Source organism: Tyto alba, unplaced genomic scaffold (genome assembly GCF_018691265.1).
Source record: "Tyto alba isolate M040663 unplaced genomic scaffold, T.alba_DEE_v4.0 Super-Scaffold_26, whole genome shotgun sequence".
Lineage (NCBI taxonomy): Eukaryota > Metazoa > Chordata > Aves > Strigiformes > Tytonidae > Tyto > Tyto alba.
This window is the reverse complement of record NW_024881300.1, coordinates 689,092-703,714: the sequence shown is the minus strand read 5'-3', so window position 1 is coordinate 703,714 and position 14,623 is coordinate 689,092. Positions and strand designations below refer to the sequence as shown.

The 14,623-nt window shown below is 57.3% G+C and overlaps 2 protein-coding genes across 2 annotated transcripts; one reads left to right on the top strand and one right to left on the bottom strand.

Annotated features, from left to right (window-relative positions):
- Window positions 1-166: 166 nt before the first annotated feature.
- ADGRG3 (adhesion G protein-coupled receptor G3) lies at window positions 167-6,120 on the top strand. Its single transcript, XM_032992822.2, has 13 exons — window positions 167-345; window positions 818-847; window positions 936-1,092; window positions 1,175-1,292; window positions 1,861-2,001; window positions 2,087-2,209; window positions 2,293-2,332; window positions 2,418-2,518; window positions 2,994-3,106; window positions 3,238-3,521; window positions 4,052-4,145; window positions 4,609-4,895; window positions 5,325-6,120. The coding sequence occupies exons 1-13, from the start codon at window positions 264-266 to the stop codon at window positions 5,438-5,440; spliced, it is 1,686 nt and encodes a 561-aa protein (XP_032848713.1). The 5' UTR covers window positions 167-263; the 3' UTR covers window positions 5,441-6,120.
- Window positions 6,121-6,636: 516 nt separating this feature from the next.
- On the bottom strand, window positions 6,637-13,129 carry LOC104363079 (uromodulin). The gene is made up of 9 exons (XM_032992823.2): window positions 13,081-13,129; window positions 12,098-12,164; window positions 11,398-11,565; window positions 10,426-10,631; window positions 9,664-9,824; window positions 8,840-9,085; window positions 8,019-8,178; window positions 7,443-7,587; window positions 6,637-6,774 (listed from the first exon to the last, which is right to left on the bottom strand). Exons 1-9 carry the CDS (start codon window positions 13,081-13,083, stop codon window positions 6,674-6,676), a joined length of 1,257 nt encoding a protein of 418 aa, XP_032848714.2. The 5' UTR covers window positions 13,084-13,129; the 3' UTR covers window positions 6,637-6,673.
- Between the last annotated feature and the right edge of the window lie 1,494 nt (window positions 13,130-14,623).

Here is a 14,623-nt window from a genome sequence, read left to right as displayed (position 1 = left end):
CAAGGATTTGGCAGGATGGGGGGTGAGAAGGGGAAAGTAAGGAGTCAGCTGGGGGAAGTGGCCAAGAGGGAAACGACGTGGTTCTGATGGTTATTGCCGTTGCTGCGAGCTGGGGCAGAACGTCACTTGCCAACCCACAAGGAAAGCGTGAGGGGTTCGCAGAAGGGAAATGACACGGCTGTTGCCTCAGGAGCAGCTACAAGCCCTGGGGGAACCTGGGGAGGAGCAGAACTGCAGAGAAGGGGGGAGCAGATCACTGTGGGATGGCCACGGGCGGCCAGGAGACCCCACAAAGCAGCATGAACCTCTTCCTGGGCACTGTCCTGCTGCTCCTGATGCTGCCCGGTGAGTGGCCAGTGAGGGGGAGGCAGGCATCCCTGGCTTGGGGTGTACGTGGGCTTGGAGGGGTACATTTGCCTCTGAGAAAGTATTGACTCAAAGACCATGGCGGGGTGTCACTCCAAAATGTGGCTGGGCCAGAAGGGAGGGTCCCCCCCGGGATGTGCAGAGATCTGGCAGTGGAGGGGTTTGCTGCTGGGGGCTGTTTTAAAACCCTGGCCCAGCAACCCAGGCTCTTCTGTGAGCCACCCTGGCGGCTGGACGCGGTGGACGTGTCAACGCAGGCATGCTAGCTTTGCCTTTACCAGCCCCAACAACTGTCCGGTTGCTTTTTGAAGTCCATGTAACTGTAGGGTTGCTCCTTTTGAACCCGGCAGCTGCCAGATTCTCCTGCCTCCCCCTTCCCCTGTGGGCAGGGGGAGGACTGACCCTAGGTTTTGTGGTTTTTCCACCATTTCCCCATGCACTCTTCTTCCAGACACTGCTGGGGAACAGGAGAGCTGCGCCGGTGAGTGGTACCCCCCATCCCCGCCCTTGCCCTGGTGCCTGCCCGGTGCCCCAGCACCCAGCAGTTACCCCGCTCCCCTCCTCCCCAGACCTGAAGCGGGGTGACAGCTACCACCAGTGCTGCAACACGGTGGAGTTGGAGGAGCGAGGTGACGGGACCTCCAGCTCTGACTTGCCCCGGCACTGCCCGGAGCTGGCGCGCTCCAGCAGCCCCGCTTGTGCCTGCCTGCGGGAGCACTGGCTCAGGTAGCCGTCAGGGGTGGCCATGGTGGGGTTTGGGGGCTCAGCCCCCCGTGTCTACTGGTCTCACAGCCCTCTTGCCCTGCAGGATGCTGCAGTCGGGGGGGCCGGAGGTGAGCAGCAGGCTGCCTGGGCTGAAGGTGCTGCTCCTGAATGTCAGCAGGGCTGTGACCCATGATGTCCTCATCACTTTTTCCCCCACAGAGGTGAGATGCGTTCCTCTCCCTTGCTCAGAAGGCCCTGTGCCTTCCAAGCATCCCTCGGTCCCTGCCCTGGGGCTTGGCATGCCATGGCGTGCTCTTCCTCCACCCTACTCCATGGTTGCATCATGGACCCACATCAGCTCTAGCATTCCTTGGCAAGGAGTTCCGTGAAATGGTGCTTGAGAGGGGGGAAGAGCCCACCCCAAGGGGCTGTCCCAGCAGCAGGCGGGTGGTCAGGGAGAGGGGGAGGAAGAGGAGGAGGAGGAATGTGTGGGACCTTGCGCCTCTTGCCCACCCCCAGGCTCTGCTGCTCCCTGGATGTCTCAGGAGACCACGTCCCTTGGGGTGATGGTGGGTTGGGCTCTCCTGGGAGCTGCTCCCAGCTCTGCCCCTTCGTTTCTGGGTGCTGGGGATAAGGTTCTCCCCTTCTACCCTCAGGGCTTCTGCTGATGTTTCTGAGCAAAACCCACCTGGGTAGGGTTGAATTTGTGCCTGGAGCAAGGTTAGTGAACCCCAAGCAGAGGGGTGATGTGGCCAGCAAGAAACCCCCCACCGCTGTTCTCCGCTGCAGGGCCCTAGGACGCTGAGCATGATGGAGAAGGAGAAGGCAGGCAAAATCCAGCTCCCTAGGGAGATATTCCAGTCCTTGAGCAGCCAGACCACGCGTGTGGTGGTGGTAGTCCTCAACATCCAGCAGCTTGGCATGTTCGAGGTATGAACTGGCATTGCCAGCATCCCTTCGTCCAGCAGCACTCGCTGCCTGCCAGCTCGGCTCATGCAGCGTTGCCCCTGTGCAGGAGGTCAACCAGACAGGCCAGGTCCTGGACGACACCGTGGTGGGCATCACGGTGGGAGAGATGAGCATCTCGGGGCTGCGGGACCCCGTGCAGCTCACCTTCGCCCATGGGCAGTTGCCCCACGTAAGCGAGCTGCGTCCCCCCTCCATGTCTCCTCCAGTGCCCCTCACTGTGGCATCGGCTGACACTGCTGTCCCCCCTTGCAGGGTGTCACCCCGCAGTGCGTCTTCTGGGATTCCAGCAAAGGTACGGTCCTCAGCGGGGCCAGGCACGGGGCCGGGCAGGGGTGCTGTGCACAGCGCTCATGGCTGTCGCCCTGTGCCTGTCACAGGGCAGGCAGGAGGCTGGAGCAGCAGCGGATGTGTCACGCAGCCCAGGGACAAGGGGACAGTCTGCTCCTGCGACCACCTCACCTTCTTCACCCTCCTCCTGGTGACAATCCCACTCCCCCGCAGCTCCCGCTTGTACCCTGGCTGTGCTGCCTGCCCCTTCTTTGTGGCTCCTCGGCTGTCATGAGTAGCTGCACAGGGACAGTTGTAGCTGTTCCCAGGAAAGCCCAGGTCCCAAAATCAAGGCCAGCCTCAGCTCAGGAGGGCAGTAGCAGCCTAGCAGAGTGGATACAGGGTGGAAAAGGCCCCGGGTCCAGTGCAGGCTCTGGCGCAGCAAGGCTTGGGGTCCCATCTCCTGTTCCACCAAAGCCTTCTCTCATCCCTCACCCCACCCCAGGGACCACCTCCTCTGAGCCAACACTGCCCTGCTCCCGCCAATGACCTTCTGGGGGGACAAACTGGGGGCTTGCATGGGCAGCAGCCCACTGGGGTTATCAGCCCCACGGCTCTGGTAGCTGCAGTCGGATTTTCTAGGTTGGTACAGGGCCTGTCTAACCCAACGTGTACATGTCTGGCAGAACCCAGTTCTGGACAGGTCCACAGCAGAGGCCTTGATGACTGTTGCCACTGCTGGCTGTGGGGTAGCCATGGCTTTCTCCATCTTCACCATCGCCTTCTGCATCTTCTTAAGGTAGGATGTGCCAGCAGCATCCCTGGGGACTCGTTGGGGGAGATTGGTGAGGTAATTCCAGTGCTTCTGCATGAGCCTGCTGTGATACGGCATGGGGCCCTGCCTTTTCTGCTCCCTTTGGGGACACTCAGGTGCAGGTTCAGGTCCGAGGAGACTCTTCGCATCAACCTGGGACTGCATGTGAACCTCGTGGGCAGCCTGCTCCTCCTCAACCTGGCCTTCCTGCTCAACAGCGGGCTCTCTGGTGGGACCCAGGCGGGGACCTGCAAGGTCCTGGGGGGGCTCACCCACTACTGCCTGCTCTGCTGCTTCACCTGGACGGCACTGGAGGGCTGTCAGCTCTACCTCCTCTTCGTCAAGGTCCTCGGCACCTACATCCACCACTACCTGGCAAAGCTGTGCCTAGTCGGTTGGGGTGAGCACCACCAGGCTGGGTGAGAGGGAGGCAATGAGTTACAACCCGAGGGGGAACAGGGTGATGCAGTGATGGGCAGACAGCGAGCAAGCCCCCTCTTCCAAATGGTGTGGTCAGGGCTGGCAAGTGTCTTATATGAGCTCAGTGCACCAGATTCAGGGCAGCACCTGCAGGCACCCTCCATCCCACTAGGGACCAGCCTCCTGCTCATTGAGCAGGTAATGTCCTCAGAAGTCTTTGTTCCCCCGCTGCCAGCCCTCCACGGCACCTTGGGGAGCACCTGAGCAGATGATCCTGCAGAGAGGTTAGGGGACATCTTGAGCCCCAGCACCCAGCGCTGTCTTTCCCTCTCCACATCATGTCCCAGCAGCAACCGTTGTGCCCCTGGTACTTGTGCAACCTCAGCGGGTCCCTAAGCCCCATCTTCCCAGAGGTCAGCATGTACAGGACCATGCTGAGATCCCAAACCGACCACCTCGCCTGCCTCTTGCCTTTCTGGCCTCCTCCATGTGTCTCCCTTGCTCTTCCAGGCTTCCCCGTTCTCATCGTGGGGGTGGCAGGAGTCATCGGCAGCTACGGCGAGTACAGCGTCCAGACTGCAGACCACCAGGTCATAGCCCACCTGTGCGTGTGCCACTGCCCACAGGGCTTAGGTGGCCCTTTGGCACGGGGAACAGTAACCTGGTCCTGCCGGGAGTGCAGCGGCAGGGGGGTTGCACCCATCCTGCTCAGCTTTACGCCACGCTTCCGCTTCCCTAATTGCGGTTACAACACAGCAGCTACAGCCATGGTAACCACCACCACCACCACCTCTCGTGCCGAGCATCCTCAGTCATGCCTGCAAGGCTCTGGGTCATGGAGGGACACCCAAGGTCCACCTGGAGCTTGCCCAGGCTCCCTCCCAGCTGAGCAACATGAGGGCAGTGGATCCACACTGCTGTCCCCCGCTGCTTCACCCTGGCCTTGGAAAACCCCACCAGCACAAGGGTGTCCCCGCATCCCCAAACATGTCCCCGTGGGGGAGGCTCCCTCGGGTGTTTCCAGGACTAGCAGAGATGCTGGAGGCACCATGGTTGTCTCTTTTCAGGTGCTGGATCACTTCCAAACATCTCCTGGTCCACTACATCACCAACTGTGGCTACTTTGGCCTCATCTTCCTCTTCAACATGGCTGTCTTCGGGGTGGTGACCCAGAAGAGCTGCTGCTTGCAGGGCACTGGGGTGGTGCAGGGAGACCGCAAGGCCTGGAAGGTGGCCCTGGTGGCAATGGGGCTCTTTTGCCTGCTGGGAGCCACCTGGGCCCTGGCATTCCTTACCCACGGCACCTCCTCTGTGCCCATGATCTACCTCTTTACCATCCTCAACTCTCTCCAAGGTCAGAGCCAGCTCCGAGCTGGGCTCTCTGGGCTCGGGTGGGAAGACGGAGACAGGAGCCAGCCTGGCAGTGGGTTGAGGAGGGGTCCCAAGGCACCAGCATCTTCCCAGCACTGTCACGCCCTTCACTTTGTCAGGGCATGCAAGCAGCAGGTCCCAGCCACTGGCGTGGAGCTGCTCATGGCTCCCAACTGTATCCACTCCACTGGGGGCAGTTTTCCTCCAAGGCAGCAGTTCCTTAGCAGAGCAACGGGCATATTACCCACCCAGGGCATGTCCCAGCCAAATGGCTCACCTGAAGCATGGGGAGACCCTCCTGCAGGAGCAGGAGCTGGGGGAACCCCTGGGAGCAGCAGGGAAGTGCCAGCAGCACCCTGCCAGGGTGCCTCCCACCATCTCCCGCTGAGTGTCCGCCTTCCTTTCCCTGCAGGAATCTTCATATTCATCTGGCTGGCCAGTCTCTACTACCCGAAGATGAAGGAGATCACTGGCTCCCTCTCCCACATCATCAGACATGACAAGACCACCACAGTCTCCCAGGACTAGCTGCCGGCCAGCCCTCCCTGCCTGCCCGCGTGTGCGCCTGCCGAGAGCGAGCTCCGATCCCGAGGGATGCAGCTTCCCCACAGAGGACGAGGGCTCAGTTACTGTGCCTCAGTTTACCCTTCAGTGGGCACAATCCACCTTAGCAGGGCTCTTTGCTTCAGCCCTTTCATTCCTAGTGGCCTGCCTCAGGCTAGGAGCTCTGGAGATGTCCCTTTGGCCAAAGTCCCTCCAGGCTGCAGCTCCCCCATGGTCTCGAAGTGCCCCTGACTTCATTGCCCAGGGGGTCTTGTGGGGGTGAGGAGGGAGCCCACGAATGACCTGCCTTCAGCCGGGATGGAGCCTCCCTTTGCCAGAGCTGGCCTTTGGTGCTGGACCAGCCTGGTGGGGTTTTTCCTGCTGCTGGAGGTGGGAGGATTGACTTGCTCCAGCCCAGACTCAGGAGCTTCAGGTCTGGGAATTAGCAAAAAAAAAGAGAAATCCCATGAGGTTCCTTGCAATACACCCCCTCCAAGCGGTTTAGGCAGGGACCTGCTGGATGTCCCTCCTGCAAAACACCCTCTGGAGCCAGCAATGATTTCTGTGAGGACACCGTGCTTCAGCTGAATGTACACACACAGCCACCTCGCAGGGAAAACAACTGTCTTCCTCTTATCTGCATTTTACTATTAAATCCTTGCCAGCTGTCTGAGCACTATGAATTCTGTCTTTGATGTTTACAATATTGTTGGTTATTCGCTTTATACCAGGAATGTATTAGTGGGCAAAAATCTTGCTGCCAATTTGTCATGAATGAAAGGAGAAATCTGTCATGAATGAAGGAAGAAATCTGTATGGGTAGGTGTAAGTACACACACGTGTACATGCAGAGCAGCCCACGCTCTGCTTGTGCTACATTTGTGTCACATGGAACCAGGCAAAGTGGTGGGCTTTGGTGGGCAAGTATCTAGTGGGACTACCTCCACCTCCCCACGCACCTAGTAACTCTCTGGGGAGGAGGAAAGCAGGAGGAAGGAACCTCCCATCCCTGCATACATATTTTGAGTCCAGAGGCTGCGAGCCAGGAGGGGATGAGAAGATCCTAGAGATGCTACAGGGAACAGAAAAACTCTGAAACACTCATCCTTCAAGCGCCGTTTGCATCCAATCATCACCTCCACCCCAAAAAAAAACCCTGTAAAGACACAGGTGAGACCCTCTTTGCTACTGTCACATTTATTTGGAAACAGCCACTTTCTACACTGTTTGCTGCCGTGTGCTGACAGCCGCAGCGGCCACAGTGAGCACACTAAGCACACACAGCAGGATGAGGGCCCCAGGGAGCCACAGGTTGGGTCCTGCCAAAGAGGAGAAAAGTTGGTTACAGAGCTGGGACCCCAAGCTGGCACCGAGCCCTGGCACGGCATCTCCCGGCTGGGGGCAGATTCGGGGGAGGTCATCTCCTGTGAAGGGTAAGAGCCTCTGGAGCTGGGGGTACTTCGGGGCCCTGGGGGCACTAACAGGACTCAATCGCCCCAACTGGCCTCACCTGGGGCCTCCACTCACACCCACTATCCAGGGGCTCCATTCAGCTTGGCATTCATGCCTGCTCTGAGCTTTGCTGTAGGTGGGCTTGCCCGCTGCTCCTGGACCTTCCTGGATCCCCCCGATAGACCTCGGTGCTCAGAAGGAGCCTGCCTTGCTGGGTTGAGGTAGAGGACCAGCATAAAAACCCAGCCTTCCTCGCCTCAGGTGCTGCACCGACAGCCTTCTGGCTTCTGCTCCCTCCCACCCAGCTCCCCTGCTCGGCCTGACCTGTGCCTGGCACGGAGCCGCTCATGCAGAGCTAACCTCCCTGGGCTGGTTTGGCCTCTGAAGCACGTCGTGCATGGCCGTGACACTTGAAAGACTCCGTGTTTCTGTGCAGGGCAGTGATTTTAGCAGCCCTTTTTAATAACTTGGCCTTGCCTAGGCAGTTGCAAGGGTCTGCGAGCTGCTCCCGCCCTCCCTGCATGGACATACATACCCCTCAGGTCCTGTTGGTCAGTCCCAGAACCGTGGGTCTCTGCTCCCAAGGAAGGAGCAGCCAGCAGGTGGATGGGCCCGTAGGAGACAATCTTATTGTAGTCATTCGCCAGAGCCCGCTTGCTCATCCAGTGCCTGGGGCATTGCTGTCAACAAAGCCAAGGGAAGGGTGATGGGACCAGAGGGCAGGGGACAAGCCCGTTTTGGGTGGGCCAGAGCTGTCCTGGGGGTCTCTCACCGGCAGAGGCACAGTTGGGGCTGCAGCCTGGGAACAGTCAAGACCCCAGAGCATGACAGGAGCTGGTTTCCGAAGGACCTTAGCCTGCTCCTCCCCAAGTCCTAGCATAAACCTCTCCTAGAAATACCCAACAGAGGGATGAGGGAAAGGAGCTCTCTGGTGGGTTCAAGCCCTCATAACTTTAGTTCAGGGTGCTGGGGTAAGCTCCTGCTGCTGGGAGGTGTTCATTGCGCTGAGGGACCCGAAACCAGAGCAAAGCTGCTCTCCAAACAGCAGGCTGAGGGAAGGGAGGTCCCCCTGTCCAGTCAGGACACGGTGCAGACCACTGGGAGAGCTCACCTTGGCACAGGCTTCTGGGCTGTCAGGGAGACACAGCCGGACACGGCAGTGCAGGTACACCTCAGGGTAACCAACAAACTGAAACATCTGGAAGCTGAACTTGGCAGTAGCGCTCTCTCCAATGGTGTTCAGGTACGTCACTGTCTCATCGTGGGGACACCTGGGACATGATGGCTGAGTCAGCAGGTGGCAAACGAGCGGGAGCATCGCAGCCTGGGACACCAGAGCACACAGGGTCCGGGTGCAGCCCCCAAGCTTTGCTGAACAGGACTATTTCTGTCTCAGTGCTGGTGGGGATGCTTTTCCTTGGCACCCTGCCTTGTGCCCAGCTCAGGGAGGAGCTGCCACCAGCGCAGGAGCTGGCTCATGTCTTTCTCTGTGGGGCCACAGCTTCTCTGCAGGAGTGCAGTGAACCTGGCTGTGGCTCCCACTTCCCGGATATCCATGTTACTGGCTTTAGCTTGGCTGCAGCCGCCTCTAACGCAAGCTCTTCAACAGAGACCTCTGCACATCCCAGCAAGGTCTCCCCTCTTCCTTCCTTGCTCTTTGCCTCCCCAGCTGGCCAGAAGTGATGCTAGAGGGAAGGCAGCACTATTGGCAGCAGAGCAGGATCAGGAGAGGGGGCTCAGTTCAGGGTGTTTAGGGAGCTCATCTATGGGGTTGTTCCACCTATTCAGTGATGGTGTCCACCACAGGTTCCACCTATGAGAAATGATGTCATTGCTCATTGCTCCCTCACAGCAACCTGTCTTCAGCATCCAGCAAAGACATGTGACAGTGCTCCTGGCGCAAGGAGACCAGATGAGCTACACTCCACTCACCCCTTCTCAATGAGTTCGTGCCGCACGTCCTGGTAGGGATCCGCGCTTGGTGTGGCCCAGCAGTCCTCAACACTCAGCAGGAAGTACTTGAGCTGGTGCTGTCCTTCTATCTTCAGCAGGACATAGAGCGTTTCCGTGATGGGGATGGCCGCAGTCTGCAGGTGATAGGGCTCGAGGTAGGAGGGGGCCTTGTAGAGCCTCATGCTGACATTGAAGTGTCCTTCTCTGACCATGAACTGCACCAGCCTGAGAGGAGAGGAGAGGAGAGGAAGAGAGATCACAGGCAGAACAAGAAGGCAGGAAGGACGTAGCGCACACCAGGCCACCAGCGCAGGCCCACTAACTCTGGATGTGCCTCTGCTCCCAGGTGGAGCCTCCTGAGAGTCAGGCCTTGAGCTGCCTCCCAGCTGGAACGTCCACGCTGTGTGCAGACAGAGGAAAGGAGCTCCAGGGGTTTCCACTGACCAGCTGGCCAGGGAGGGCCACGAGAAAAGCAACCCAGGAGGTCCTAACCTGCACCTCCACAGGGACCTGGGTGGGGCATCTTCCAGCTCCCATGCTTTATTTTTTGGATAGTTGGTTTCAAGCAGTGACAGTAGGAGAAAGGTAGATTGTGTGTACGGCTCTTTGGCTCTGCCCCAGGTCCAAACCTTGCACTGAAAACCCGTGTTGGAAAGAGAAAGGGAAGCACCCTGATGTGGCATTGCTCCCAGGGCTCTCTAGAGGTTCCCCTGGGCCTCTGCAGATCACCTCATTGAAAGCATCTATTTTTCTGCAAGCTCACAGATATCGTGTCAGCAGCAAAGTGAAGAGGGACCACTCACTTGTCAACAGCAGTGAGAGTGAAGGGCAGTTTCACCACCTGCTCATAGGCGTAGATGCAGGAAAAATGCACCTCCAGCTGAAAACTCCGGGAGATCACACCCCCATGTGCTTCCCGCTCTGACTCAATGACGTTGGAGTACGACACGTGGGAGCTGTTTTGCTGGAACGACACAAAAATCAAGTCTCCAGACCACGTCTAAGCCCATACACAGAGCTCCAAGCTTCCGTTCAGATGGTGCAACTCCGCTATAGCTGCTCCAGGCCTCCTGGATACCTGCTGGGGGATTTCCTCAAGCCCCATGTTCAGGGGGCAACCATACTGGCAACTATCACTGGCGTAGGCAGGAGTCAGCATAGTGACCACAGGCGAGGGCCCCTCTGTGCAATGCAGAGCTGGAACACTGGTTCCTCTGCACCCTCCCTGACTCATGAATCAAGTGAGGGACTGAGGGGCTATAGTCAGGGCTGCAGAGCTCAGAGGATGCTGCCAGAAAGCCAAGGGCTGTTATCAGCTAGTAAAGAGCACACTGAGACTTCCACGCTCTGCTGAATAAGACAATATGTGCTGCCAGCAGGGGTTTGGTGGAGGCAGAAGAGCTTTCTGACAGCACCCGGGGAACCCTTCCAAGGGGAACAAGAATGTTACAGCACCTTGATATAAAAGGAAAATCCTCCAGGACTTCCCCTTGCTGTCCCCACTCAGCACGTCTACTCCTCTCACAGCTTCAGAACTATGCAGAGAGGCTCTGCTGGATCCTTACCTGAATTACTGATCCACAGGCAGTGTGGTTTTCACTCGTGAGAATGGCTGCAAAAAACAGCTCACCCTCTTCTTCCCTTTCTGAGACCTTGCATGCCTGGTTCTTCAAGTGGACGAGCTGCCAGGGGACTTTCAAGAGTTCAAACACCTCCTTCCTCACCATCATCTTCATGTGCTCTTCCTCGCAGGCCAACTTCAGTACCACATCTGGGGGAAAAAGCCATCTGCAATAGCAATAAGGAAGAAGCCTGAAGGAGCCCTTGGTCAGCACTGTCCCACTGAGCTCAACAGACCCTCATCCCAGCCTTGTTGGACGCTGATGGTAGGGCTCTTCAGAGACACTGAGCAAAAGGCAAACCTTTGGGAACGTGCAGAAGTTAATGTGAGTCTGTCATTTTGTACTGGTTGCCTAAGACCTGCACAAATCTGTGGCTGCTGCTGCTTTGAACAGACACAGTCCTTAAACTCAAGACATCAAAGGCAGGTGTCATGGGTCTGGCCCCTTTCAAGGCCCGTCTACAGAATCACTGCTGTCTGCCAAGGGCACCAGACAGGGCCAGTGATCCTCCCTTTCAGATGAAGACATAGTTTTTGTCAGTGTTTGGAGGGAGTCTTCACAGTAGCCATGCTGGTGTGCATGTTTGGTTGTGCTGAGACCACGAGGCAGCTGTGCTCCGCAGCATGCCCTGCTGCCCTGACACAGCTACACCATAGCACGGCTTCTTGACAGCCAAGCTTTCCTTCTTATAGGAATTAAGGCTTTTGGGGAGGAAGGAAACAGCCTGTGACTACATCTTGTACCAACGTGTAGTCAGGACATGGTGGTGGGGAATGCACCTGAACCAGAAGCTGGGATGTGCTCCTGGAGACTGCAGTGGAGAGCAGTGGTAACATCAGCACACCGTGCCCATCACCCTTCCCTCTGGTTCCCGTGGGCAGACTGAGGAGGGCTCACCAGCATCCCCAGCCCTACCTTGGCAGAACGTCCCTGTGAAGCCTGGTTTGCAGCTGCAAACTGGTCTGTCCTCCATCACCTGGCAGTCCCCCTGGTGCTGGCACGGGTTCGGCAGGCAGGCGTCCTGGCTCCTCTTGAGACGGAGGGCAACCCTTTGCCTTGGGCCATGTGAGCTCGTCAGCTCACCTGCAGCAAAGGGAAGGCGAGTGAGCTGAAACCCAGCAAGAATACCTCCCCTCCAAGAGACATGAGAGCGAACTTGCCCAGTGGCATGAAGCCCTGCACAGCTTGCAAGGGCCAAGATCCTCGCCTAGAGCCAGAGCTCTTAGGAAGAACATCCGAGGAAGAACTTGCCGCCTCGGCTTGCTGGGAGGATGTGACTGAGAGCCCAGGGGACCTCCTCAGCATGGCCATAATCTGGGTCAGAGCTATGGAGCCTGCCACCAGCTAGCAAGGAGAGTAGCGGCACACCACAGCACCTCTGCCCATCTCCACAGGTTATATACCATACAAGGCTGGGATGGAGAGCCTGAGGTTTCTGCCTGTTTTGTCAGCTCTTGCACCCCAGTTCCTGCCCCCCGAGCCCTGCTCTGTTGTGTCCCCTTAAGCAGCCTTCAGCAGTGCCCTGAACCTAGGCACGGATCAGGTGAGGGTTTGTCCTCTCCTTTCCATACTACCCATCTGTGACCCAGCAGGGACAGTGTGCAAGGAGACTCACTCTTGTTGCCTTCGCAGCCAGCCAGGCAGAGGGCAGAGACCAGCAGCAAACATGTCACAGTCCTTTCCTGTAAAAACAAGCAGGCTCTGGATAACTTGGATTTTTAGCATGCTCACTGGAGATGTTTGCAGTCATTCAGAAAGAGCCAAGCCTCGAGCATGGGTGCGATAATTTCTGTACCGTATTTCCTCCAAAAACTCTAGGTTCAATGGCACAAAGTCATTTCCTATCCCAAAGGGCCAGATCAGCAACACCTCCCTCCTGGAGGCTAACACAATGGTCAAAGACTGTCTGAATTTAGGTAGCTATTTCAGAAAGAGGGGGTGGGAGAAACCAGACCTCAGACCTGCAGGGATGTGCTGGCAGTGATAAAGCCACATTTCAGTAAGAACAGTCACTCTGATTAAAACCACACAGCTGAGGCATCAGTCCAGGCTTCCCAAAGAGGAAAGGAGTTTCCCTTTTCCCACTACAGCTCTTTTGAAGTTAGGATTTGCAAAAGGATCCTCGCTTTTCCAGTAACCCATATTCATAACATGGAGGCAACAGCATTAAAGAAACCCAAAGCCTTGAACACAACTAAAATTAATGCCACAAAGCCACAGATTAAGTTGATCTCCCCCATTGGTACAGATAATGGATTTCTTTAGGGAAATTAATGGCACGGTGCTGGATGAGCCGGGACATTGGAGTCTCCTTATCAGAGACATGGATATGAGACTGCCGGGGCCAGAGGCTGGAGCAATGCTCTGCCACCTCCCTGTCGTGCAGGTGTGCTGAGAGCAGAGCAAAGCCAGTGCCAAAAGCCCCACTCTGGTCTGGCAGGACATCACGTCCCCTTTCCACCCCACCCTGAGTGGCTGCGACCACCAGACCTCCGGATGAAGAGAGTTTATTCCCTGCTCCGCTCCTTGCTCGCTGCAGCAGCAGTCCTGAGAGATCCCACCAGAGTCAAGATCTCACCTTGTGCTCACCCCACTTACCATCGCCAGGCTGCTCTATGCTCCCTCCACCCGCCGCTGCCCCGGTTGCTCTCGTGCTCCCCGCTGCGTGCCTTATATCGCCTTCCAGCAGCTCATCCTCCCCCACGCAAACACGCTGCCTCCGCGATTGCACAAGAGCCAGCTTAGCATCCTTTGGTGGCGGCCGGGGACGATAGGACTCTGCAAAAGTCCATCCTCTGGCATGGACGGCCCGTCCGATTAGCTGACGGCTCATGAACACTGACCCAATTCACCACCTCGATGGGATCCTAAATGGGGAGTACCTGCAAAATCCCCGGGAATCTGGTTTTGTGGTACCTACTTTTGACGCATCAATAACAGATACCACAGTGGCACAGGCGAAGGCCAGATAACTTCATGTACTGAATACACACAGTTTCGCAACCACAATGTACATTTTATTTGGCTTTCTTTTTAATGATTTCTGACATCTAAGATCTGATGAGAAGTACTGGTGAGAGATGGAGGGATGGGGGCTTAGTCCCACCACGCTTTGTCTGAGAAGCAGTAAGCAGCTGGAAATAGCAGTAATCACTCAAGGTGATGCTTCTTGACATATATTGACTATACTATGTGCATCCTCACAGCTTTAATTGCTACAGTCACCATAACATAGCAGCAAACGTGAACATCCATGCTCCGTCCCTTTTTTTCCTAACCACAATGAAAACCAGAAAACAAAAATGTTACTACCTGACCCTGCTTACAGCCTTATGAACTATCAATTAAAAAAAAAACAAACACCAAACCTGGAAACAGGCCTCTTGCCATCCCTCGCTGCCAGCTTTTGAGTGAGCATCTCTGCTTTCCATTATGTATTTTACAAAGCAATTAAACGGGACAGAAGCTTGCGCAGACTCGCTTAGAAATGCAAAGGCAGTGCAGCCCGCAGGCTTAGAAAGCAACAAAGGAAAAGTATGAGGGATGGGGCGGTGGGACTTTTTGGTGGTTTTCGTGTTTGGTTTTTTTTTTTTTTTTTTGTTTGTTTGTTTGTTTGTTTGTGGTTTTTTTGTTGTTTTTGTTTTTGTTTTTGTTTTTGTTTTAAATAGTGAAACTCCTGAGTTTAAGAGCAGCCTTTTGGCCTCCAAGGGGTTGCTGGCAAAGCCATCCTAGCAGGCAGGGTTTAGCCGCTTCCCTCTCATTTCGCCCCAAAATCTCCTGGCCGGAGGGGGCCGCTCCCAGGGACGCGCCGTCCCCCTCCGGGGCCAGCGGCGGGCAGGAGCCCTCGGGGGAGCGGGGGGGGCCCAGGCTGGGGAGCGGGGGGGGGGGCCCGGAGGCTGGGCAGGCCCCGGGGGAAGCGGCGGGAGGGAGGCCCGGGAGGAGGCCGCGGGCCCGGTGCGGCGGGCGTTGCCATGGTGCGCGGGCCCGGCGGCGGTGAGGCCGGCGGCGGTGAGGCCGGCGGCGGTGAGGCCGGCAGGCGGGAGGAGGGCGCGGGGGGGGGGGGGGGCAGGGGAACCCGTGTGAGCCGGGGGCGGCGGGGGCGGGCGGCTGCCGGGCGTGTGCCCAGGCCGGGGGAGCAGCG

What these genes read in the sequence shown, in the direction of transcription:
- LOC104363079 (XM_032992823.2), bottom strand. An exon ending in CACAGGGACGTTCTGCCAAG is followed by an intron (nt 10,632 to 11,397) that starts GTAGGGCTGGGG and finishes TTTTTCCCCCAG; the next exon opens with ATGTGGTACTGAAGTTGGCC. An exon ending in TGACCAACAGGACCTGAGGG is followed by an intron (nt 6,775 to 7,442) that starts GTATGTATGTCC and finishes CCTCTTTGGCAG; the next exon opens with GACCCAACCTGTGGCTCCCT.
- ADGRG3 (XM_032992822.2), top strand. Translation starts at nt 264, where the DNA reads ATGGCCACGGGCGGCCAGGAGACCCCACAAAGCAGCATGAACCTCTTC. An exon ending in CCTTCTTCACCCTCCTCCTG is followed by an intron (nt 2,519 to 2,993) that starts GTGACAATCCCA and finishes CATGTCTGGCAG; the next exon opens with AACCCAGTTCTGGACAGGTC. An exon ending in GCTGTGCCTAGTCGGTTGGG is followed by an intron (nt 3,522 to 4,051) that starts GTGAGCACCACC and finishes TTGCTCTTCCAG; the next exon opens with GCTTCCCCGTTCTCATCGTG.